This window comes from Pectinophora gossypiella, chromosome 28, assembly GCF_024362695.1.
Source record: "Pectinophora gossypiella chromosome 28, ilPecGoss1.1, whole genome shotgun sequence".
Classification (NCBI taxonomy): domain Eukaryota; kingdom Metazoa; phylum Arthropoda; class Insecta; order Lepidoptera; family Gelechiidae; genus Pectinophora; species Pectinophora gossypiella.
Window position 1 is genome coordinate 2,683,698 of NC_065431.1, and position 26,287 is coordinate 2,709,984.

At 37.3% G+C, this 26,287-nt stretch overlaps 2 protein-coding genes across 11 annotated transcripts in view; one reads left to right on the forward strand and one right to left on the reverse strand.

Annotated features, from left to right (window-relative positions):
* LOC126379179 (putative mediator of RNA polymerase II transcription subunit 26) overlaps nt 1-26,287 on the reverse strand; it is a 253,823-nt gene that overhangs the window by 5,832 nt on the left and 221,704 nt on the right. The gene's annotated exons all lie outside the window — the stretch shown is intronic.
* The window catches only part of LOC126379121 (P protein-like), a 48,714-nt gene continuing 32,523 nt past the window's right edge, over nt 10,097-26,287 (forward strand). For 3 of the 10 annotated variants that reach the window (XM_050027739.1, XM_050027743.1, XM_050027744.1), the window contains exon 1: nt 18,353-18,540. Coding sequence is in view for 1 of the 10 variants with exons in the window: in XM_050027737.1 (XP_049883694.1) it covers nt 12,057-12,679 (623 nt within the window). In the remaining 9 variants the exon portion in view is untranslated. Of the gene's footprint in view, nt 10,249-12,042; nt 12,680-18,352; nt 18,541-18,623; nt 18,730-26,287 lie in introns of those variants that run through there. The other 7 variants (XM_050027740.1, XM_050027745.1, XM_050027746.1 and 4 more) reach the window with 5 other exon arrangements.

Below are 26,287 nucleotides of genomic sequence, written 5' to 3' on the forward strand. Positions count from 1 at the left end.
CATATCCAAAGCTAAAAAAAAAAAGTTAGTTTCCCGCTTCCTGAACGCAGCTGTCAACTAATGTCATTATGTTTAAAGCATGTTTCATGGACAACTCCATCACCTGTGGAAGCTTTAGGGCGGGATATTAAAATTGAAGGGAGGGAGTCCTCTCGAACAAGGAGCTTCGTATAATTGAGATAGAACTTCACTTACAGGTAAGTTCGTTTAATCTCATAATTATACTCGCTCCTTGTTCGAGAGGTTTTTAACAGTGTAGATGTTCAAAGTTTAGTTGGGAATGAAACATTTAAATTGAAACGAGTACCAATAATATGATTATTCATTAATGAATAAAGTACATTGTTATCACAAAAGCTAATTAAGCTGCCCATGACTTTAATCCCAATAAAGGCAGTCAGAGGCACAGCCGTCGCCTGATAAACTCAGCGCGGCGTTCCACCAAACGTTTTGATATTATCATGTAAAAAACAATAAGAATAATAACTGTTCGCTAAACAAAGTTTCACCAATTCTCAAGAATGGAATCGATATTAGTATGTTATATATGGTTATACTATACTGTACTAGAATAGATACATAGTTCTAAATAATAAAGTTGAAGTTGAGCAAGTACATTAAATACCTATTTCACATTACTATCAATTTCACAACAAAAGAACTACACAAGAACAAATTTCTGATGGAGCTCAACATCAAGATTGGCTATAAGAGCCTCACAGGGACCTCACCATAGAGCACATTTCCGAAGCTCTTGAACAACAACGATAGTTATAGTCGAAAGGACTGTGAGACTTCATCATATAGTATAACACTCATTTTTCATTGGCACACCAAGGGCTACAATAATTATCAAAGTTACACATTATTTGTTTACATACATAAAATAAGAAGAAATACATAAAGAAGAACGGGTAATGACGAGGGCACCCAGACACAAGATTGATTGTAACATCCTGTGCTAAGTTGGCAATTGTTGTCGACATTGAGTAGTTAAATGAATCCTAAGACAACATGTCAAATTGATTAGAGAAAATACAAATATAAGTGCAAGTAAGAATTTCGATACATTTATTCAAATGACCTTTTTCATTAAAATATTCAGAACCACTGAACTAAACTTTCCTCTTTATTATAAGATATTGTTAAATGAGGCTGAAAGTATAAAGAGGGGAAGTGCATTTACATTATGTACTTGTGTGATAATTATCTTCGTAATAATTAAGATTTTGTTTTTATTAAAATAGATTACCTGAGCCCACGTTATTGTGTATTACCTAATATCGACCATATGGGCTTGGTAATAATATTTAGTATATTTTTTTATGTGGTAATAATAAATATAACTTGTTGTGGATTTTTTCCTATTCCTCTATGCAACCTTTCACCCACCAATCAGATGATAGAACAACGTACACACATTAACACACGTAACATTGTTTACGCAGCTATCTCTTTAGTGTAATAATTATTGAATTTGTTTTTAGGACAGTAATAGTAACGTCCTATTATTTACTGGAAAAAATAAATAAATGAATAAAACATATTTTACCCTTAGGTATGCAGTTACATATAAGGATAACATTAATTTATTAATTATCGGTCGTGTAGGTATATTATCATCGTTCGTAAAAATCATCCTTTCCTTTAACCTAACTTAACATGATCCTGTTGTTTGCACAGGGATTCACTTCTCGTACCCATCCTGAAGATTTAATATGTCAGGTTATTTAGTGAAGGGACCTGCCTGATTTACGTTACAACACTAACCGAAAAATAGGATAAACATATATTTATCATGAAAATATTATTGTTACTTCTCCACTGCAGTTTGGTTCCGATTGATTAAGTGGAGGGACATTATTGTTGTAATTTTTATATTAATTGTAAACTGTGTTTTGGGCTGATCAGCAACAACATAATAAATCTACAACAACATAATTTAGAGAAAACGCTAATGGTGATGTAAGTTATATGTTACTAATGAACTATTTTTCCTTCCTTTTCACCTATGAGTTAATAATAAAAAGGGCAACTATTCTATCTAACCGAACTAGGTATCAAAATTTTACAATTTCGAATGTAATACTTGAAGGAGATTTTCATTGAAGTTATAATATTATCAGGTAGGTACCTCAATTTATACTGAGATTAGTATTGTTATTCCTGATTAACAAAGACAGGATTTGAATCCCATGTCTTAATGATAATGCTAAAACTTTTAGTGATAGACATTCGGAATTAATTTTACCAGAATTTTGAAAAAGTAAATATCATAAAGGTAGGTATATTTGCTTGTGCAAATTTTCCCATTATAACTTTATAGGGAATTCTTCCTCCTCATGAGGTACTATTCTTAAACGGCCTTGCTGCCTGGGCCACTGTTGATACTAATGGCTGTGAGACTGCTAATATATCTGGTTGTAGCTCTGCTACTACTGCTGGCTGTAGGGCTGCTGGTACTGCTGGTTATGGCACTGCTGATCATGACTGGTTGCATCACTGCTTGTATTGCTGGCTGTGGGGCGGCCTGCTGATACTGTTCCTTGTGGGCTTTCTGTTCATGCTGTTGGCTGTGGGGCTGCCTGCTGATACTGTTGTCTCTGTTCCACAGATCCTGTTGCTATCTTTACTCACTCTTCGGGCAATGTTATTCATTATTATTTATGTGCTATTTGAATTTTATGATGTTGGTTGAAAGAATTTAATAGCAGTATTCTCTAACCATGTCTTGTGTACAGTTATCTCTTTTGAAAGTAATCTCTGACATTACATACTATTAATACTTTGATTTCTAGCACAGTTGAGGTTGATTAATAGAACAGAGGCTTTTAGGTTTTGAATTGTCGGTTATTTCTTCAGAATTTGTACTCTCATTATTTTATAATAATCAATTTGACATAATAGTCTATTGTTTCTCAGCATTAGTCTAATCTTTAGTTTCAACATGGGTAGGTAAGCCCCGACAATTTAATGGTTTATCTTCGATTCCTCAAGTCACAAACCAAACATGGAAATAAAAGTATAAAAAATAGTTGGTCTATGTTCTAGCTATCTACTAGCGTTTAGCAAAAGGCGATACTTGTAGTGGTAGCTTTATGTTGTTTGAGTTGATACCATCAAGTCCATTGTCTATCCTCTAAGTGATAGCTCTAGGTATGGAAATGAGAAATAGGTATATAGCGCTTGCCAATGCCGACCATAATCGTGGTAGCTCTTATATTAATAGGGTTCATACCATATAGTCCATTGTCTATCCTCTAAGTGATAGCTCTAAGTATGGAAATGAGAAATAGGTATATAGCGCTTGCCAATGCCGACCATAATCGTGGTAGCTCTTATGTTAATAGGGTTCATACCATCAAGTCCATTGTCTATCCTCTACGTGATAGCTCTAAGGATGGAAATGACAAATAGGTATGTTAGCGCTTGTCAATGGCGACTTTCTTAGTGGTAGCTCTTACATTCATTGTGTTGATACCTTCAAGTCCATTGTCTATCCTCTAAGTGATAGCTCTAGGCATGGAAATGATAAATAGGTATATTAGCGCTTGGCAATGGCGACCTTCCTGGTGGTAGATCTTTTGTTAATTAGGTTGATACCATCAAGTCCATTGTCTATCCTCTAAGTGATAGCTCTAAGTATGGAAATGAGAAATAGGTATGTTAGCGCTTGTCAGTGGCGACCTTCCTAGTGGTAGCTCTTATGTTCATTGCATTGATACCTTCAAGTATATTGTCTATCCTCTAAGTGATAGCTCTAGGTATGGAAATGACAAATAGGTATATTAGCGCTTATCAATGGCGACCTTCCTAATGGTAGCTCTTATGTGCATTGTGCCTTTAAGTCCATTGTCTATCCTCTAAGTGATAGCTCTAGGTATGGAAATATAAAATAGGTATATTAGCGCTTAGCAATGGCAAACTTCCTAGTGATAGCTCTTATGTACATTAAGTTGGTACCATCAAATCCACTGTCCATCCGCTAAATGATAGCTGTAGGTATTAAAATAAGGCATAGGTATATTTGCGCTTTGCAACAGTCTTAGTGGTTGATTTTTATGTTAATAGGGTTGATACATCAAGTCCATTGTCTATCCTCTATTGTGATAGCTCTAAAAGGAAACAAATAGTCTGTCTATTCTCTAGTCAGACAGTTCACTACTAGTGCTTAACTAGGTGACTCTCCAAGTGGTGTTCTCTTGTTGGTTAGGTTGGTACCAATAATCATCACCCATACGTTGGAAGCTTGAATTATAATAAGATTAGAGTAATTTGGAAGAAATTGCTTACTATAATAAGGCTATCTTTTGCCTGTACTCTCTTAACACTCTTTCTCTTTTTATTGTTAGGGTATATTATCATCATCTTATATTGTATCATTCGGAGAAGATAACATTATTAACACCACTTAACAGAGACTGTGAGAAGGGATTATGTACTGTTATAATATATATAATATCATTTTTAAGTATGGTTATCTTGTAGTAAACCAATTATAATCCTCTAAATGTTTTAAGTGTTATCTTGAATAAGTTATGTATCTTGTCTACTAATGGTGTAGATGACCTCTGTGATATCGAGTACTACTGTGTCATAGGTACTTCTTGATGAACAGGGTAAACATGAAGTGCTTCTGTCATCTAATTATCTGAACTTGTCAAATTATTTCCGAGTTAATTATTTACTTTTCTATGCCATTCTGCGGTTATATTTCACTGGTTCTCTTTGTTTTATAATAAAACTGCTCATTTCATTCGCTGATAGTAAGTTATCAACCGCAACATAAGCCAAGAACACGAATTACAAAAAGAAACAAAATTGTTTTTTTTTTGACAGATGAAAATAAAAACGCGGCAATCAGGGACTGAAGTGATTTTCGAATATTAAATTACTAAAGTCAAGACTGTATAGTCCTCAGATCTTTGCCTGCCTTATATAAGGCGAATTTAAACAACATCAACATCGGAATAAAGTATAACTTTTAAATCACTGTTATAACACGAACACGATACAATTTTAATATTATTATTATTTCTGTTAATAAAACTAGTTACTTTTATTAGTAATAAGTACCAACTTAAGTTACTTCTATGAATGTTAGGATTATAAAATTATAACCTCAAAAAAGTAATTTGTTTTCGACAATAAAAGGAATTAAATTGAATTGATCATAATTATATCTTCTCTTGTTTTAGTAGATGGATAATGTTAAGACTTACCAGTTTAATCCACATTTTGTTTTATCAAAAAGGACTTACGCTCGTCGTCATCCACATTTTTTCTTTGGTACTGTTTCTAGCTTTTTTAGAGAAAAAAGCACTTGATTATGTAAGTAACAGATTTTTCGCACTATATCAATCATGTTTTTGTATTAAATATTAGTTTTCAATAAGTTTATTTACGGAGGCGAAGTGACGCGCCGGTGCACAAAAACCGTAATGACATTAGTTGACAGCTGCGTTCAGGAAGCGGGAAACTAACTTTTTTTTTTTAGCTTTGGATATGAGCTTTGAAAATTGTGACGATGCTGGAGCATAAGACGTAGACTACGTAGACTACACTGTTAAAAACCTCTCGAACAAGGAGCGAGTATAATAACAAATGCACAATATCAACAAATGTAAAATAAGTAGGAATGTTGTTTTTTTATATGAATAGCCTCAATATGGCCGTTTTACTCTCTTATTTTCTTTTTAAAAATGACCGCCATTACCTACTCATGTTTTTTTAGTGTTTTGGTTTTCCCTGAAGGGCAAGGCAAAGGGAGCTATACACATACAGCCATGTCTTTTGTATTCTTTTTCGTCCTGTTTCCGTTCCCGCCAAAAAGACCGGCAAATGAGTATTTATATCGTTAGGGCGGCAACGCGGGCATGGTTGTCTTTCTCATTTCAAATAAGGAATATTCTCGCAGTTTATTAAAGAGTTGTTTTGAAAGGAAATGCCGATGCATTGTCGGGCTTACATCGTCAAACACGCATTTTTCAAGTGTTTTACTGATGACGGAAAATGGTCTTCAGGCCCGGACTGAGTCGAATCAGTTCACATTTGTTGACAGTCGCCCCGATTCCTGCAGACACCTCCTAATTTTATTTTAAGTTATACCCGTCATTTTCTTATCCGCCGAAAAGGAAAGGGACGGATGTCTGTATGCTACATGTATGTCTCGAACTGTAATCAGTTCTCGAATTTAAATAATCATATTCATAATAATATTAAAATGCATCATATCGATTTTATTTTTACTCGAGTGAGTAATCGATTTGTAGGTTATTTAAACAACACTGGCCAGAAAAAAGTTGATGCTTTTGGCGGGCTGTCATTACGAAAAAACTAAAACAATTTCCAAAGAACAAATGTTCGTTAAGAGCAGAGAACGGATAAAACAGATAGTAAAACAAACAGTAGGTAATATCGTTGTGGTGATTTATCAGGTAATGAGATGAATTTATCAATGCAATTCGGTGGTGGGCGGTTGGAGGCCTTTCGCGGGGTTTCACCCCATATTCTAACTTCGTGGGTTTTTTACCCTATATTCACACAGCTATGGGCACGTTGCCCATTTGTGGGTATTTTGCCCCATAGGTATTTCATATGACTATGACACATTTCAGTTTTGGAATGTGATTCAGAATTCAGGTAATTCGTGACCTTACATGATTATGTATGGTTCACGAAATATGTATTAAATGTGAAAAATCGAGCTCTAAAAAGTATGAAAAAAGAAAATATTTCTCTGAATTTCTATCGAAGCCGTGATCGTGTATCGTGGTAAGTAAACTCTTAAGATAGATTGGAATACAGCCACGGCTATCTGCTGAACATCACTAAGTATTCGGAAGAATTTGCGCCCAACTGGGCACCCTCAGGCCTGTTGTCTTAAACGTTGTACGGGGTGAGAGCCTTCAGCGCTCCCCATTAGTCCGGCTAAGTAGTCAATGCCATCTGCGGCCAATCTACAACAAGTCACGTCAAAAAAAGGAAGAATTTCAGTGAAATATTTTCTTCTTTCATACTTTTTAGAGCGTGATTTTTGGTAGTCGAATTTTCGTTTTTAAACTTAGGGTTTTCTGATAAACCAACTTTGTTTTCTTTTCAAAAACAGCGATTTTTTTATTGTTATTGATCATTAATACAATCTACGTAGATAAACAAGCAGCGTCTATAGGTCAAAGCTCGCGATGTTTTGTCGCGTCTACGTCGTTATACTTATCGGTTAGATTAACCTAATCGCATAGTTCACTCAGTATTTGATAAACCTATTTCAATCTATACATAGTTTAAAAGGAAGTCTTTCTACAACACGTATTTATTATTATTATCATTTGGGGCCTTTGGCGGCTCAGTAATAACCCTGACACCAGGGTTGATGAGGTTGGTATTCCACCTCACAACCCACACGATAAGAAGAAGATTATTATCATTTATTTTTATATTCCCTATTCTCCCTTTTAAGGGGTAGTTTAACCTACCCACCACACGGGCCCAGGAATTTCAAAAGTACAATACTTACAAATAAGTAAAAAAGTCATTTTATTTATAACGACAAGTTATAATTATTATGTTACATAATTACGACAAAAGAAGAAAAAAACAAATAATACGGGCAGCTTGTGTGTCGGCATTGGCAGCGGCCGCTATCCGATATTATCCGAAACTTTTATTTCGGATTCGGTTACGGTTACGGATATTTTTTTTATCGCAGAAAGGACTGATATATTTATATGTAGCCTGGCCGAATTCCGATAGGTCACCTTATATGTAACATGCCTTATATGTTAAGATTTGTATAATTATTATGTATATTTCTAGTGAACTATTGTATTGGGATAGTCTTGTAAAGATAGTTCTAGAACATTGATAAATAAATATATATACTGGGTGTTAGTGACATCGTAACGAATACTGAGGGGGTTGATTCAGACCATGATTCTGAGTTAAAATCAAGTGGAATTTTCCGTCGCAAAATTCATGATTTTTTTTTAGTTTTTTTGAATTATTTTCAATTCTATACTTTTGCGATGGAAAATTCCACTTGGTATTAACTCAGAATAATCTGATGAATCATCCCTCTCAGTATTCGTTACGATGACACTTACACCCCGTACAAGTACATACGGTAGCCATATAAGTAGGTATGGATGTTAGTGACACCGTAACGAATACTGAGGGGGATGGTTCAGACCATGATTCTGAGTTGATATCAAGTGGAATTTCGTGTCAAAAAATTCATAAAAATTTTTCTTTTCTTTTTAATTATTTTCCAATCCATACTTTTGCGACGGAAATTTCTACTTGATATCAACTCAGAATCATGGCCTGAACCACCCCTCAAAGTTTTCGTTACGATGTCACTAACACCCTGTATATATATTTATATCGGATATCCGATAGTTTCGGTTACGGTTACGGAGCTCCCTAACATCCCTGGTAAGCATGTCCCACGCTCGGCACATCGTCAAATACAATAAGTTGAGATCGTGGTCAAATGAAAAAAAAAAACCTATCGTCATTAAAAAAAACTGTTTCGTTTCGTATCTAGTACCATGAAGTAACTAATGTAATTATACTAACGTGCTTTCTTATTAGGTACGCAAAATTATAATAATTATGGCAAACACACAATCACGCCCGTAATCTGAACATGCAAGCTGCTTTTGATTCGAAGTCCTAAGATGGTTAAAACTTTTTCAGTGTTACTACAAAACAAAGACTAAAAGATAAACTATGTTTAAAATATAATCCGTATACGAAAGAAGTCCCGAAGGCCGCGGCGCTACTGTCGCAGATTCTGCATATAATTATTATGACTTGTCAAGTTAGTTTCATTAAAATCCGCCGACTTCTTTCGTGGCGCGAAATACTATTTCAAACCTATTTTATTTTATTTTTATTTTTTTTTATTTTTAGTTTGTGTTTTGTAGTAACACTGATAGTATTTATTTATTTATAAAAAAGGTACATCAGTAGCTTTTATTTTATTTGATGTTTTATTTTATTTAAATAAATATTATTATTATATTATTTTAATAAGTCACATCAGGAATTAGACTGTTACATAAGCCAATTGTAGGTGCACACAACATTTGCAGTGTAAGACAACGCAACGTAATCGTTTAGGTAAATAACTAAATTATAAGAATACAATTATACAGATAATTTTAAAATACATAAAAAAGTAAAATATATATTATGCTGGAGGACATAAATATTTATAAATTATACCCTTATACTGCCTGAGAGAATTGAAAAATAGGTCTAGATCAGATATTACGGCACTTAGTTCATTATGAGTCGCTTGTATTTATTATCAATATTTTTTTTTATAAGTAGGTATATGTTTTTTAAAACCTATAATAAATATTTTGTTTTATGTGGAGGATAAATACTGCCCATTTCTCCCATAGGTGTCGCTTCGGTTATAGTGTAAAAATATAACCAAAACAATATGTTTAGTTACTCAAATAGTATTTATTTATTTATTTAAGATACACCATCGGTAAGTATATACATAAAAATTACATGAATAAAATTCAACGGACAATGACCGTATGTTATACCTACCATTACAGGCGTATACAACATTCAAGTTAGTTTTAAACAAATAATAAAACAACACGCACACGTGTTTGAGTTAACTTAAAGCTAGAAGATAGAGAAAAAACAAAAAAAATTGGATAAAAAGTATATAAAGTAAAATTATAGGAAATTGAGTGAATTTAAACAACAGTATGGGGAACTGTCAAAATTTAGGAACACTCAACAGTGCTGCCGCCTACATTAAGGCTTCTTGCTTTTATCCTCATTGTAATTAGATTTTTATGATGGATAAAATAAAAAATATAATCGAGAAAAAGTAAGCGAAACCGCATGAAAAGACTAGTTATTGTTGAAGTCGGCGCCGAGCTGTGTTTATTAAATACGCCGCATTCGTCCTCGGGTTGAAGTAAAACTATCACGTACTTTAAAAAAAAAACTTTTATATATTTATCAAGAATTTTATATAACTACTGTGAATTATTTTATTATTAAATTGCATTCAAAAGTATTCCAATTTATCATGCAGTGCTATTAAATTGTTGTGAATTTGAATTTAATTTAATTTGAAATGCAGAAAAGTGTGGTGTGGTGAATTCAGTTTGAATAAAATATTTTATTAAATATTGATTAAATTTTCAAGAATTTTAATATTAAAATATAATAATTCAGTATCGACGTTTATTGGAACATTCTGGACTAAAAAAGGTAAATTAGTTATAAAGTAGGTATATTTGTTCATTTTTTGAGTGATAGAGTAAGCAATAGTGTAACACGAGAAAGATGTGGTGTAAAAGACGATATAGTGACTAAGATGGAGAAGAGAATGTTAAGTCAGTTTGGACACGTAAAGCGGATAATAGGATTACGAAAGCGGCATATATAAGGCAAAGGTTGATGGTAGGTCTGGCAGAGGAAGACCTAGAAGGACGTACATTGAACAATTTGGAGATGTCCTTAGAAAAGGTTCAGTGCGATCTACTCTGAACCAACGTGCGTGTATGAAATGTGTATGTGGAGGAAGCAAGAGATGTGTGTCAGGATCGAAGCAAATGGAATTCCATAGTCTCAGCCTACCCCGGTGGAAAAAAGGCGTGAGTTTATGTATGTATTATTATTGCTAAGCATCCAAGCACACCAGCTGTGAAGGTAAACATCGTGAGGAAACCCACATTCCCGAGAAATGCATTTTCAGAAGTATGTGACCTAACCTGAATTGGGCTGGTTTTCCCTTTGCGGGTTGGAAGGTCAGATAGGCAGTCGCTTCTGTAAAAAACTGGACCTGTCAAATCTTCAGGCTAAACGGAAAGAAAACGGGATAACGCTAGGAGATGATAGCCATCATAACCAAACAGCAAAAATGACAGCAAAATTATTTCAATTCTTCTTCTTCTATCGTGTGGGTTGTGAGGTGAAAAACCAACTTCATCAACCCTGGTGTCAGGGCTACTATTGCCGCCAAAGGCCCCTGACATGGCTCATACAACGACTACTTTCTTACATCAGTAAGTAGTAACCGGGACCAACGGCTTAACGTGCCTTCCGAAGCACGGATCATCTTACTTTCGGACAATCAGGTGATCATCATGTAACGTCTTTACCAAACTAGGGATCACAAAGTGATTTTTGTGATATGACCCCACCGGGAATCGAACCCGGGACTTCCGGATCGTGAGCTCAACGGTCAACCACTGGACCACAGACGTTAAGACGTTAAATGCTGATCACCTTATTGTCCGAAAGTAAGATGATCCGTGCTTCTGAAGGCACGTTAAGTCGTTGGAGAGTTTTTGCAATGGGAGCATTCCCACATTGAGGACATTCCCGAGAACGCATATCCCTGGGTGAATTAACACACTAAATCTTAATCATCTCCCTAGCATAACATAGTACACATAACATAAGTCCACGACTATATCCTAATAGGGTAGTCAGAGGTACATCCATCGCAAGATGAACTAAGTACCCACACCTCACCGAGTTTTCTGTTAGACCAATGTGATAGGTGAGCCGTATCGCCGTCTATAATGGTCGAGACAACTGTGTTAGTGAAAACTGCATGACATACATAACATAAACAGCCTATGCGTCCCACTGCTGGGCACAGGCCTCCCCTTAATCAACTGGCGGGGGTATGGAGCATACTCCACCACGCTGCTCCAATGCGGGTTGGTGGAGGTGTGTTCACGGCTAATAGCCGGGACCAACGGCTTAACGTGCCCTCCGAAGCACGGAATCATCTTACTTTTTCGGACAATCAGGTGATTCAAGCCTGAAAAGTCCTTACCAAACAAAGGACAGTCTCACAAAGTGATTTCGACAATGTCCCCATCGGGAATCGAACCCGGACCTCCAGATCGTGAGATGGTAAAAACTGCACTTAAGATAAAAGTCCGATGCCGGGGTTCAAATCGGCGCTCCCGTAGTTCTCCCCTGCGTCGCTATCCCGTTTTTCATCATGTAAATCTTAAAAACGAAAGTAATGTTCTTTTCTCCTACCAGGAATTATCGATAAGATGGACAGATCACTTGGAGTAATCAACGAAGCATTCGCAGACGAGGAAACGACACCTGAAGGTGGCGAAAAGGCAAGTTTTGATGGAAATTGTAAACAAATAACACGAATTGATGATAAAACAAACGGAATGACTTACAACCATATAGGAGAAGTGAACGATCGCGAAATTATCAACATCGGAGACAGAACGGCTGATGTTGTCAATACGGACACATCCCACGCGAATTTCGTTAAACATTTTGTCACTCAAATAAGCATCCCGGACAATAGCTTCACAGTAAACGTCAACGAAGATAATTGCATAGAAAATCTTGATAAAGAGTTGACAACTCTTAATAACAGAGCTGATACAACAAAAACTGACAAAAATTTGACGAAATCTGACTCCAATACTGCAATTTTCGAAACTTTAAAAGATTTAACATCAAATAGCGATGAAGAATCGAAAGTGTTTAAAGAAATGGATAAAGCTGATCAGAACAAACTAGTAGATGAAACGGTTAGTGAAGAATTCAGCGGTAGGTTCGCTGGAGTGGCGTTCAGGAGCTTCAGTGAGAAGAAGATGAAGAGAACATGGAGAAGAAGATCGCTTGGAGAAGAACTGAAGTCCTTCTGTCAACTGTAAGTAATCTATTTATATTAATATATTTATTATGAAAATGCATCGCTATACTCGCTAAAACTCGACAACGGCTGAACCGATTTGACTCATTTTAGTCTTAACGGCCTCCGTGGTTCAGTGGTTTGAGCGTTCGACTCACGATCCAGAGGTCCCAGGTTCAAATCCCGGTGGGGACATATCACGAAAATCACTTTGTGATCCCTAGTATGGTTAGGACATCACAAACTGATCACCTGATTGTCCGAAAGTAAGATGATCCGTGCTTCGGAAGGCACGTTAAGCCGTTGGTCCCGGTTACTATTTACTGATGTAAGTAAGTAGTCGTTACATGAGTCATGTCAGGGGCCTTTGGCGGCTCAATAGTAACCCTGGCACCAGGGTTGATGAGATTGGTACTCCACCTCACAACCTACACGATAGAAGAATTACCAATGTTATGTTATTCGAAGTCTTATACTTTGACCGTGACCATGCAATAACCAAGCTTACTTCCATCTATGTACAGTCATGAGCAATATAACGTACCCACTTTAGGACTCTGTCGCACTAACATATTTGACATTTAGTGAGACTTACAGTTCAATTTGTCAAAAAAGGTTAATGTGACATGGTACCAAAGTGTATACATTAATGCTCGTGACCGTACTACGTATTATGCTTTTACAGCATGTGTATTTGTTCTCACGCCATTCTTGGACGAGTATTGGCTAATAATTTATGATATGACTATGCTAAATGCCGTTATAACTCAGTGGTAGAAAGTCTTGCCACGCATTCTAAGGTATTAGGTTCAGAGCGGTTAAAAAAGCCACATCGAAGCGATTCATCTAAAAAACAATATTGCTATTTAACAGCACATATAAAAGTGCACAATGTTAATAAATGTCAAAAAGCAATATTGCTTTTTTTAAAAAAAAAGAAAATGTTTTCCATCAGTTGTAGATCTGTCTTTATAATTATTATTTAGTACTTATTGTAGGGAGCGCTGGTAATTGTAATAAAACATATAATAACGGGTTCTTACCGCGTTTAAATGGGGATATGAGACTCCCGATATTTCGACACTGTTGCAAGTGCCATTATCACGGGATGACTGATGAGATTGGATTAGATTTTTTATGATAATAACCGCGCAAACTTAAAACAATGTATAATAGGGTCGTGTACTAGGTTCAAGATAAATTATGAAATTCTGATTACTAAATAAAGACACATCTAAAACTAACGAAAAACATTTTCTTTTTTCTATTAAACTTATTTATGAATTTTAATCAAGAAAAACGTAATAATAAGTCCGACATTTTGTCACGTTTTTCTATGACGTCACAGAGTGCTTTTTCATACAAATTCCATAGTAATTTCGTGTTTTGACGTTTAGTAAAAAGTAACTGATTTGACTAGTTGGAAACTAGCCTATTGTAATAAAACCCCACACAAACAATTGAATGAACTGTATTACTTAGGATATTAATTAAATTACAAGATCCAAACATTGAGACGCGTTGGCTTGCTCGCGCTAGAGATGTGACTGACCATAAATGTTAGAATATTAGGTATGTCCCATACACTTATTGATCAGATTTTCATAATTTATTTTCGACCTTAGCCCAGTTGGTAGAACGCTGGCCTCTCACTTTAAGGTCGCAGGTTCGAATCCAGGTCAGGCCTAAACCAATAATTGTCGAATTTTTTTTCGAATTCATGCTTGGATCATAAATTATTATCACGTGCTCAGCGGTAAAGGAAAACATCGTGAGGAAATCCACATTCCCGAGATATGCATATTCGGAGGTATGCGACGTAACCTATAATGGGCTGGTTTTCCCTTTGCGTTGGAAGGTCAGACAGGCAGTCGCTTCTGTAAAAAACTGGACCTGTCAAATCTTCAGGTTAGCTAAGCGGACCCTGTGAAAAGCGGGATAGTGCTAGGGGATGATGATTTTTGACTTAGGATATTACCTACCCAATGTAAGTAAGTAATTATTTCATTTTGATAAATGCACACGCACCCACACGCACGTTTTGTGTCACGCAGCCTATAATCATTTTTTGATAGGTTACTTCATTTGTCCGGGGTGTTTGTCTTTTTTTAATAATCAATATGGCGGCGCCCTAATGCCAGTGTCAGGGATAAACCACATTTTATAAGGTTGGAAACAAGAAGCTTATAATTAAAATATTTTTCGGAACATATAAAATTACTTATAAATGTTAGTTTACGAACTATTTTTAAATTATAATTCTATATTTAAATAAACTTCAATGTTTAAAAAAATCGTAATTTTGAATTGAGATAGTCTAAATGTGAAATACTAATAATAGAGCAATAAATGTATTTTATTCTATTATTAATGCAATAAAGAGATATAGAGATAGAGGTGTGCCGCATGCATCCGGAACGATGGGCAGAGATCATCACGCACTGGGTACCACAGGACGGACACCGTAGACGTGGTAGACCCCGGAAACGATGGCGCGATGATCTCAACGGTTATCGAAAAGACTGGATAGAGCTCGCACAGAACCGGGATACTTGGAAAGATATGGGGGAGGCCTTTGCTCAGCAGTGGGATCATACAGGCTAATGATGATGATGATGATGATAGAGATAAAAAATAAACAGATTACAAATCCACCACAAGCGTCGTCAGTTGTTTACGAACTGTTGATGAATCTAGCAAGAGAAATATGTCAAAAGAAATTTCATAGTCTCCGCTTACCCTAATGGGATAATATATTATGGTTGTGAGTTAATTTAATAGGGTACCTAGTTTCCAACTAGTCAAATCACTTCTTAATAAACGTCAAAACACAAAACTATTTTAGAATTGGTATGAAAAAGCAACCTGTGACGTCATAGACAAACTTGTCAAAATGTCGGACTTATTATTACATTTTTCTTTATTAAAATTCATAAATAAGTTAAATAAAAAAAAGAAAACGTTTTTGTCACCTTTATTTAGTAATCAGAATTTCATAATTTATCTTTGACCTAGGAAACTATCCAATTGTTTACTACCTACGCCACTGGAGCACACAAAACACTGTATCGTAGTATTATTCCTTATTCTATTACTGTATTATAAGTTATTTCTCCATTTAGTAAACGCCTGACAGAATTTAGTAGTTAACACTCAAAACGACCTTTGCTATAAGTTTATAACTAGGCGCTAAGAGTAAAACATTGATAAATCAAATGTCAAAGAGTACTTATTAGTATACCATCAGTAATTTTATTACCTACTAAGGGAAAATTTGCTAGTAAAAGAATAGAATAAGGAAAAAAAATCTGCGTTTTAGAACGGTAACTCTCCGCTCCGCACCAATTCGTGTCAGACGCTTTTTGGCCGACTTTTTTTTGACGTGACTTATTGTAGATTTGCCATGGGGAGCGCTGAAGGCTCTCACCCGGTACAACAGGCCTGAGGGTGCCCAGTTGGGCGCGAACCCCGGCTCAGGGAAAGAATTAATCGACCCCAGTGGGTCCAGTGATAATGGTTCCAAACATTCCGATATCAAAAACATAAACAAGCGGCAAAGAAAGAGGGTAGACAGATATGTCTGCCCGTAGAAAATTATGGATCTACCTACTCCACTCCAATCTCATCAGTCATCCCGTGATCATGGCACTTGCAACAGTGTCGAAATATCGGGAGTCTCATATCCCCATTTAAACGCGGTAAGAACCCGTTATTATGTGTTTTAATTATGATAATAACCGCGTAAACTTAAAACAATGTATAAACTTAAAACAATACATAGCGATAAGCTCAGGCGCTTAAAATCGTCAACCACGCCGGCGGGGTCGGTATCGGGGTCCTGAAGTGTTTGGTGTCGCGAGCTGATTGGCCGCTTGATAAGAGGAAGGGGAGGCCTGTGCCCAGCATTGGGATCCTGTTAGGAGGCAATGAGGAACTTTCCAGACTACATTCACCACAAAACAATATTGCCTTCCTTTAACCTTCTAATTTTATGGATAAGGGACATCATCATCATCAGCCCATTAACGTCCCCACTGCTGGGGCACGGGCCTTCCCTATGGATGGATAGGGAGATCGGGCCTTAAACCATCACGCGGGCCCAGTGCGGATTGATGGTTATTAACGACTGCTAATGCGGCCGAGACCAACGACTTAAAGTGCCTTCCGAAACACGGAGGAGCTCGAGATGAAAACTTTTTTTTTGTGGTCACCCATCCTATGACCGGCCTTTGCGAAAGTTACTTAACTTCAACAATCGTAGACCGAGCCCGTTTACCGCTGCGCCACCGAGCTCCTCAACCTTCTAATTTGTACTTACAACATGTCACGCGCCAAATGTTGCTAAGTGCAAACGCTTTAAACACATTGTTCAACGTTATTACAGATGCGAAAAGCATAACAATTAATGACGTCAAACCCATAAATTGGATATTAAATGCCAACGATGACGATTTATGACTCATAAACTGATTATGAGTCATAAATAATTAACAATCGGTCATAATATATTTAGTGTCAGACAGACACAAAATCACGTGCATCTTCTTTGCGAGTCGATGGCGATCGATACAAAATTTTTGCTGACCAATAATTGGCCACGCTTACGGCATTGTCAGTGGCTTCGTGAAGGTCTTAAATAGTGCAGGTGTTAGAGCACTTAGGACAGCATAAAAGGTGAGCCATAGTATCACGTGCATAATCCCTAGAGAGTTCGTCACATCACTAATTTAAGAACTACGCTCTTGTCGAAAAAGTCCTAGATATCTTATGGTCACCACAACGAACTTTCATTAAAGAGAAGTTCAATTTAGTAAGCTTTTTTGGCGACAACTAGATATTTTGGTTTGACATTAAGCCAAAAAAAGAAGAAGATTGAGGAGAAAATGTTAAGTTTTGGACACAGAGCGGATGTAGGATGATATAGTTACGAAAGCGTTATATAAAGTGACGGTTGGTGGGAGGGCTGGCAAAGGAAGATCTAGAAGGACGTATATTGACCAAATTGGAGATGTCCTTAGAAAAGGTTTAGTACGATCTACTCTGAACCTGCGTGCGTGTATAGAACGATTGTTTTATCAATCAAGGAAGGTGGAGGAAGCAAGAGAATGTGTCAGGATCGAAGCAAATGGAATTCCAAATGGTCAAATTCAAATTCAAAAATATCTTTATTCAGTAGGTTACACTTTGAATCGTCAATTTTTACATAACGAACGTCTCATCCGCCTAAAACTACTGCAGCTTCTCACAACCTGTATAGCCGAGGAAAAGAAGCTGCAAGAAAAACCTCGGCACAGGGCCCTAGACGTTCTTTTTTTAAATTAAGTACTTAACATAAAATATTACTATACAATTGAGTAATTTAGCTGCCTAATATCAGTTCTCAGACAGTTAATCCCATGCATTCATATCTTCTAAATAATCACTAACCTTATAATAACCTTTTTTTGTAAAGTCATGCTCTTTCTTGTATGACGCGTGCCTACCCCAAAGGGATTACGGTCGTTATTTACATCTGTCTGTCAAAACATCCTTTACTAATGTTTTTTTTTGATTTAGGTCAATTAAACTCTTATACTGTATGTTCCTATTTGAACGAGTTGGACTAAGTTTTTCCTGCTGATAACATTATGTAGGTATACATTTATGATAATGAAGTATACATATACAAATACAAACATTGACTACCAGAATCAGTTCAGTATCGCGTCCAACGCAAGCCCGAACGCACGCGTTGCCAATGCCACAACAACAAACAATTTAGAAAAAAAAAACAAAATCCCGCGTTCGCGTTTTTAAAACGTTCTAAAAAAGTAAACAACGAAGTGTCAAAGTGTTTATTTTTTAAGAACTATTCGGTTTTATGTGCCAGTAATGTTTGTGTACGACTTTTACTTTTTAATTTTGTTTGTTTTGGTCACGGCGTGCGTTAGCTGCCAAGTTTTTACTGCCGTTAAATACCTACTTTGAATGCGTAATGCTATAATTATAAATACTTTAACATATACATAATAATATATAACTTATGTGTATGGGTGGGAAAATTGGAATATCGCAAAAGGAGAATCGAGGTAAACCCGGTGAAAAGTGCAGCAGTGTACAGTCATGAGCAATATAATGTACCCACTGTAGGACTCTGTCGCACTAACATATTTGAAATTTAGTGAGACTTACAGTTCAATTTGTCAAAAAAGTTAATGTGACATGGGACCAAAGTGTATACATATTAATGCTCGTGACCGTACTTCTCAAAGAGCTATTACTACCTATTAAGTACAGAAAAATCTAGAAAAAATTGTCGTGATATCTATGGCTGTGTAATATACATATTATTAAGTACATAAAATAAATAGCCTTTATCCGTACTGCTGGCTGAGCACGGCTCCCATCAATCAACTGAAGGGGATATGGAGCATACTCCACCACGCTGCTCCACTGCCGGTTGGTGGACGTGTTTTTTAAATATTATTAAGTTAAAAATATATTTTTAAGAGGAACACTTTTTGTTCTTTAATAGTATAAATTTACTGCATACAAAAGTACATAAATTCACACCTATTTCCCATCGGGGTAAGCAGGGCAATATTCCATTTTTTTTTCCTAGGTTTGCATTTCGGACGCTGTCGATGTGTGGGTCTGCCTACTCGTTTAGGAACTATGATCGTAACGGTTGGAAGGAGGGTTTGGGAACCCGTGGAAGGCCACGTTTTCCAAAAAATAATAATAAAATGCGCTGTACAATGTCGCTTTCATTTATTAACCTTGTTATTTCATGGATAATAGACATAATGCATCTTTTATCTTTGATTTTGAGTATAAATGATGACCCTTGTCATTACACCCAGGCACAACACATCTTCCACCCATTATTATTCAGATCAAAATAAAGAGAAGCAATATAGTTAGGTAGCACCACAATAATAATTCTACACATATCTGATCCAAATTCAAACAACATTTATTTTTAAATACGCCTCTGCTAATACATTCTATTTTTGAAAAATTATGTACCCGACCAATGAGGAAATAGACAATTATCACGTTAAAGATGAACAACGCCATCTATCGTGTGTTTGGGGAACGTCGATTGGAAAGTCCCCCATTAAGTGCTCTTTTTTTTGACGTGACTTATTGTAGATTTGCCGCAGATGGCATTAACTACTTGGCCGGACAAATTGGGAGCACTGAAGGCTCTCACCCGGTACAACGTTTAACACGTTGACATACATACATACATACATACATACATAAACTCACGCCCGTAATCCCTAATGGGGTGGGCAGAGCCACAAGTAATCAAAGACAACTTGCAGCCACTGTTGATACGATGTCGTAAGCTGGATATGATGAACCTTAACACGTTGACAGTCCCCATACAAAATGTTTTGACTTCCTTGTAAGTCCCGCATATTACTTCACTACTTTGCTAAGTTCCCCGGGATCCAAGTGGAGTACCCGCCCTTAGTGCGTACCTGATCGTTTTTTTAGTGACCCATGTATGGGTCACGGACGTATGGAGCTGGTCCTTCACGACCCATATATAGGTCACGGGACTGTCAACAATACAATACAATACAAATACACTTTATTGCACCAAAATAAAAAGAAATAATTACAAAAAGTCTCTTAACTAAGTACATGGCAAATGGCGGCCTTATCGCTTAAAGCCAACGTGTTAAGACAACAGGCCTGAGGGTGCCCAGTTGGGCGCGAACCTCGGCTCAGTCCTTAAGTGCACCTACCCACATTCCGTATTACACGAAAAGCCTAATCTTATTATACCTATGTTGGTATAATAAGATTCCCACTGACATTCAGAATTTACCTTAGGAATCTTTTAAGACAGTAATTAAACAGCAACTTTGTAAAATTCTTCTATCTACCTTTGACTAATACTTTCATATTTTTCGTAATCCCTTAATTCATATATTTTCTTCATAATTATATTTGCTTATTTTCTTATTTATTGTAAGTAAATCCCGACACTTTTTGTAGGCACGATAGTTCAAAGTATTTATAAGCGTAACTTAGGTACTGGCAGAATATCAGTGTTGCTAAGAGTGGTATTTCTACTATCCTTCGCAACAACATGCTGAGTCAGTCCCTTTTCCCTGGCAGTGTATTTTTGATTTGTATACTTATCTTTATCTTCTCTACTATTGTACTACACTGTTTTGGGAATAAAGTTATTCTATTCTATTCTATTCTAAAAAAGGTTATTATAAGGTTAGTGATTATTTAGAAGATATGAATGCATGGGATTAACTGTCTGGGAACTGCTATTAGACAGCCAACCTAAATTGTACCTAAACCAATATTTTGTTTTTTCAAAGGACGTCTAGGGCCCTGTGCCGAGGTTTTTCTTGCAGCTTTTCCCCGGCTATACAGGTTGTGAACTGCAGTAGTTTTAGGCAGATGAGAAGTTCGTTATGTAAAAATTGACGATTTAAAGTGTTATGTTACCTACTGAATAAAGATATTTCTTATTTATGCTCGGTTAAAGGTAATAGGCTTCTTCTTCTATCGTGTGGGTTGTGAGGTGGATGGCCAACCTCATCAACCCTGGTGTCAGGGTTATTATTGAGCCGCCAAAAGCCCCTGACGTAGCTCAAGTAACGACTACGTACTTACATCGGTAAATGGCAACCGGGACCAACGGCTTAACGTGGTTTAATGACAATAGGCTCGCCCCCTATTATATGGGACTTGAACATAGCTGGCGAGGAGTGGATGTATGTACGATACACCTCTGCCTTCTCCTTTAGGGATACAGGCGTGATGCTATGTTATGGTATGTTCAAGCCCTATGTAATAGGGGGCCTAAAATACATACTTACTTACATCAGTAAGTAGTAGGAAAGATGCAGGATCTGGCAGGAACGGGTACACCTCCCAAAACCTTTTGTTTCGCCGTCCGAGAGACCTCTGCCAGGTCTTGATTTGCCTTGGCTTACCTGGAAGTCTCTAAATAGACTTCTGACTCAGGTGGGCCGAAGTAAGGACAATTTGTTCAGGTGGGGTTTCTCGGATGGCTCGGACTTAAAGTGCAAGTGCAGCACTGTTCCCCAAACGATGCAACATCTTACATCGTGTCCTGCGTGCCCGAACACCTGTACGCAGGAGGATCTGATGAGCGCTGCAGATAGCGCCATACTTGTTGCCAAGTTTTGGACCGATACTATTTAGTTTGCCATCGACACGATAAGAAGAAGAAGTAAGTAGTAACCGGGACCAACAGCTTAACATGCCTTCCGAAGCATGGATCATCTTACTTTCGGACAATCGGGAGATCAGCCTGTAATGTAATAAGCATACTAGGGACTATGTCCCCACCGGGATTCGAACCCGGGACCTCCGAATCGTGAGGCCAACGCTCAATTAGTCCACTGAAGCCATTTCGAACTATATCGCTTCACATCGCATTTAAACACGATGGCCTAGAAGCAAATATTAGATAAAAGTATTTAATAGGTACATATCTGTTAATTCACTTGTGCTTATATGATAAGATAAAGCAAAGAGATTCGCCAAGATCAATTAAATAGATAATTCAGTGATAACATTAAGTATTTGTAATTGCTCACAGCTGGAGTGTCGCAAAACGTGAAAGATTGTTTGAATCGGCCCTTATTCAAGGTCTTATACAATACATATACATCATCACCAGCCCATTAACGTCCCCACTGCTGGGGCACGGGCCTTCCCTATGGATGGATAGGGAGATCGGGCCTTAAACCATCACGCGGGCCCAGTGCGGATTGATGGTTATTAACGACCGCTAATGCAGCCGGGACCGACGGCTTAACGTGCCTTCCGAAGCACGGAGGAGCTCGAGATGAAAACTTTTTTTTTGTGGTCACCCATCCTAAGACCGGCCTTTGCGAAAGTTGCTTAACTTCAACAATCGCAGACCAAGCGCGTTTACCGCTGCGCCACTGAGCTCCTCACAATATCAATTAATACATATCAATACATATACAATACAATACAAATATACTGTTACGCCTCTGGCTTAATTTTTTTTTTTACTACGAAGTGTCACCTGGCACTAATTTTGACAGCGGATGTCAATCAAGTCACGATTGTCAACAATTATTTTATTTGTAAACATTAAACTTAGAAATACAATGAAATGAAATATAATATCAAGACCCCAAAGAACATTATTTTAAAAACTTTATGTCCCCTAAGCGACATAAAGTGGCGACCGTGACATATACTTTATTGCACCCTTGGTATAAGAAGACCAGGTATGCTCGAAAGTGTCAGCTAGCATTCTCGGGATCTCGTCTGGTTAAATAAAACAAAATATTTTTTGAAAGAAAACAAAAACCTTTATTCTTCAATACACATAACATAAACATCTCAAGGAGATTCGTCCAATCCCTTCCATCTCGAATGGGATCTCGTCATAAATGCTTCGGGATTGATCCCGAAAAATTTGACGAGATCTCGCAAGATCCCGATCTCGGGATAGCATTCCCTAATTCTATTCAGAATCAGAATCAGAATCATTTATTCAACGTAATTATCATGGATAAAACTGGTTGAAGGTCAATGTAACATTTTTGAATTTACGTCATTTCGCAAGGTGTTATGGCTGAGGAGAAGAAATGACAAGAAACTGCAACAGCAACACACCTTTTAAATCAATGAGTTGAGAATTATTACATAACGTTCATAATTATGTTGACAAAAACTTAATCTCTTTATTAAGGCCACTGTTGATACGAAGTCCTAAGATGGATATGATGAACCTTATGGTGATAAGGGATCAGCCTCCCCATAACATTAGTCCATCATGTTAGAGGACGCAATCCCTCTGTCGGTTTGTGTCCGGTTTTTGTCGGTTGTGTCAACAGTGGCTGCAAGTTGTCTTTGATTACTTGTGGCTCTGCCCACCCCATTTGGGATTAAGGGCGTGAGTTTATGTATGTGTATGTATGTGTCTTTATTAAGGATTTTCTTTAACCTTGGCGTTGGGTGTTTAATTTGCCAATGGATTTCTGTACTAAGCCAATTTATCCCTTATCTAGTTACGAGTAAGTCTCGAAGTAAATACCGATGGACGTAATATACGACTAGTGATGTGCCCTACCTTGGGAACGTTCCCGCCTTTAAAAAAAAGGAACTAAAAAGGCGCAGAACCGAAGTAAAAAGAGGTCTATTACCTAACCCTTTAGGCAGATAAGACAGTACATTTGCTTTTTGACGTGACTTATTGTAGATTTTCTCAAATGGCATTAACTACTTGGCCGGACAAATGGGAAGAGCTGAGGGCTCTCACCCGGTACAAAATTTAAGACAACAGGCCTGAGGGTGCCCAGTTGGGCGCGAACCTCGGCTCAGGGCGTCGTCTGAGAGGAATATTTGAAATAATTAGTCGACCATAGTGAGTCGATAGCGATAAGCGCTGAATGAGGGAAATACCAGAGTACAAGAAGGAACAATTTGGAGGAGAAAAGCAGGCAGTGTCCTTACTATTAAAGAGTTTTACAGCGGGAACATTACAACATTAGCATCATTCTCGTAAACATGATACATAGAGGCGGCCAATCAGCTCGCGACAACAAACACTTCAGAACCCCGATAACGAGAACGCTGCCGGAGTTGTCAACGATTTCCCTCATTCTGCGCTTATCACTATCAACCCACTCATCACGAAGGGCCACATCATTAAAAGCCACGCTCTTGTCGGTGTAGCATTCTCCATGTTACTTTTTTAAGGAAAAATAGGGCAGTGGTTTCCCTCTTGCCTTCCGCTCTGCAGTACAGTCATGAGCAATATAATGTACCCACTTTAGGACCCTGTCGCACTAACATATTTGACATTTAGTGAGACTTACAGTTCAATTTGTCAAAAAAGTTAATGTGACATGGTGCCAAAGTGTATAGATATTAATGCTCGTGACCGTACTCTGACGCTAATGGGATGGCGAATAGTCTATTTAAAGCCGTACTAGGACTCCTGTCCTCTGCCTCTGAATAGTACTGACAGTTACTACTGCCCTCTGTCAGGTTCCAGATTACAGTTCCTGCAACTCGCCTCTTCCGTCCTGCATTGCCGTACCGATAGCTCCCATCTCCGCCTCTGCAACCGTTGAGGTCTTCACCCGTATGCCTGGGCAAGGTTCTACGTTATACCCCGTCAGTCTGGGTCCCTATCCGAACTCAGTCACCATCTCACTCCGGCCTACTGACCGACGACGCGCCGAACAGGATTTGCCCCAGTGAAAGGCAAAGAAGATGACTCTGTGGGTTATTGGCCAGCATAACATTTTGGGAGAGTATTTTTAAAATATCTGCCTGAAAATGACGTGTATTCCATAAATTGTATGCCTGATCGATTACTTGTCTTTCTTTTTCAGTGGATAAGAAAATGAAAGGATAACTTAGAATAAAATTAGATAGTGTGTAGAGGAATTAGCGACAATGGCCCCGATTCCTGCAGACACCGCCTAATTTTATTTTAAGTTATATCCGTCATTTTCATATCCGTCGAAAAGGAAAGGGACGGATGATTCACAGCTCTTAATTTTAGGAAGAATGAGTGAATGAATGAATAACCCGGGCGAATCAAAAGGTACGTCGCTGGTGTGCAATCCGTTTGACGTGCTGTCTACTTAACTGTGTCGGGTTATTGACGGATGTAAAATTTTTAGACGGTTGGTTTAGATTTGTGCTTAAAATTGACGTGTGTTCCATAAATTTTATGCTTGTCGATTACCCGTCCCTTTCCTTTTCGGCGGATAAGAAAATGACATATATAACTTAAAATAAAATTAGATGGTATTTACAGGAATTAGCACCACTATCTACATAAATTAATGTACTTATAACTTTTTTTAGAAAATCTCCTTAGCCAATGTGTGTCTATTTGTTTATAGGATACCAGTGACGTAATTAAAATTTTCACGCGTGCTTTTAGGAGGACTGTTTCATGTCAAGGCTAATGACGTAACCATCTCATGTTTTGTCACAGTTATGTTAAGGTTGGGTTATGAGTTTAGTTTTAAATGCTGCAACTTTTATCTTTATGACTTGTGTCAGATTAATCGTATTTTTTTTACATAACGAACGTCTCATCCGCCTAAAACTACTGCAGCTTCTCACAACCTGTATAGCCGGGGAAAAGAAGCTGCAAGAAAAACCTCAGCACAGAGCTCTACACGTTTAAAAAAAAATGTTGTTATTCAATGAGGGATCTTCCAATCGACATTCCCCAAACACACGACAGATGGCATTGTTCACTTTTAACGTGATAATTACCTATTTTCTCATTACTGGGTTACATAATTATTCAAAAATGTAATTGCAGAAGCATAATATAAAACTAATTGTTGCTTGATATTTGGATCACATTATGTATAGAATGATGTTGCTACCTACATTGCTTCTCTTTATGTTGTTAAGAATAATAATGGGTGGAAGTTGTAATTGTATCCTGGTGTAATAAAAAGGGTCATCATTTATACCCAAAAACGAAGATAAAAGATGCATATGTCTGTTATCCATGAAATTAGAAGTTTAAACGAAGAAAAATCTTAACAACGCCATATATCGTGTTTTTGGGGAACGCGGAGTGGGTAGTCCCTTATTGGTTTCTTATAAACTATAGGGTCCACATAA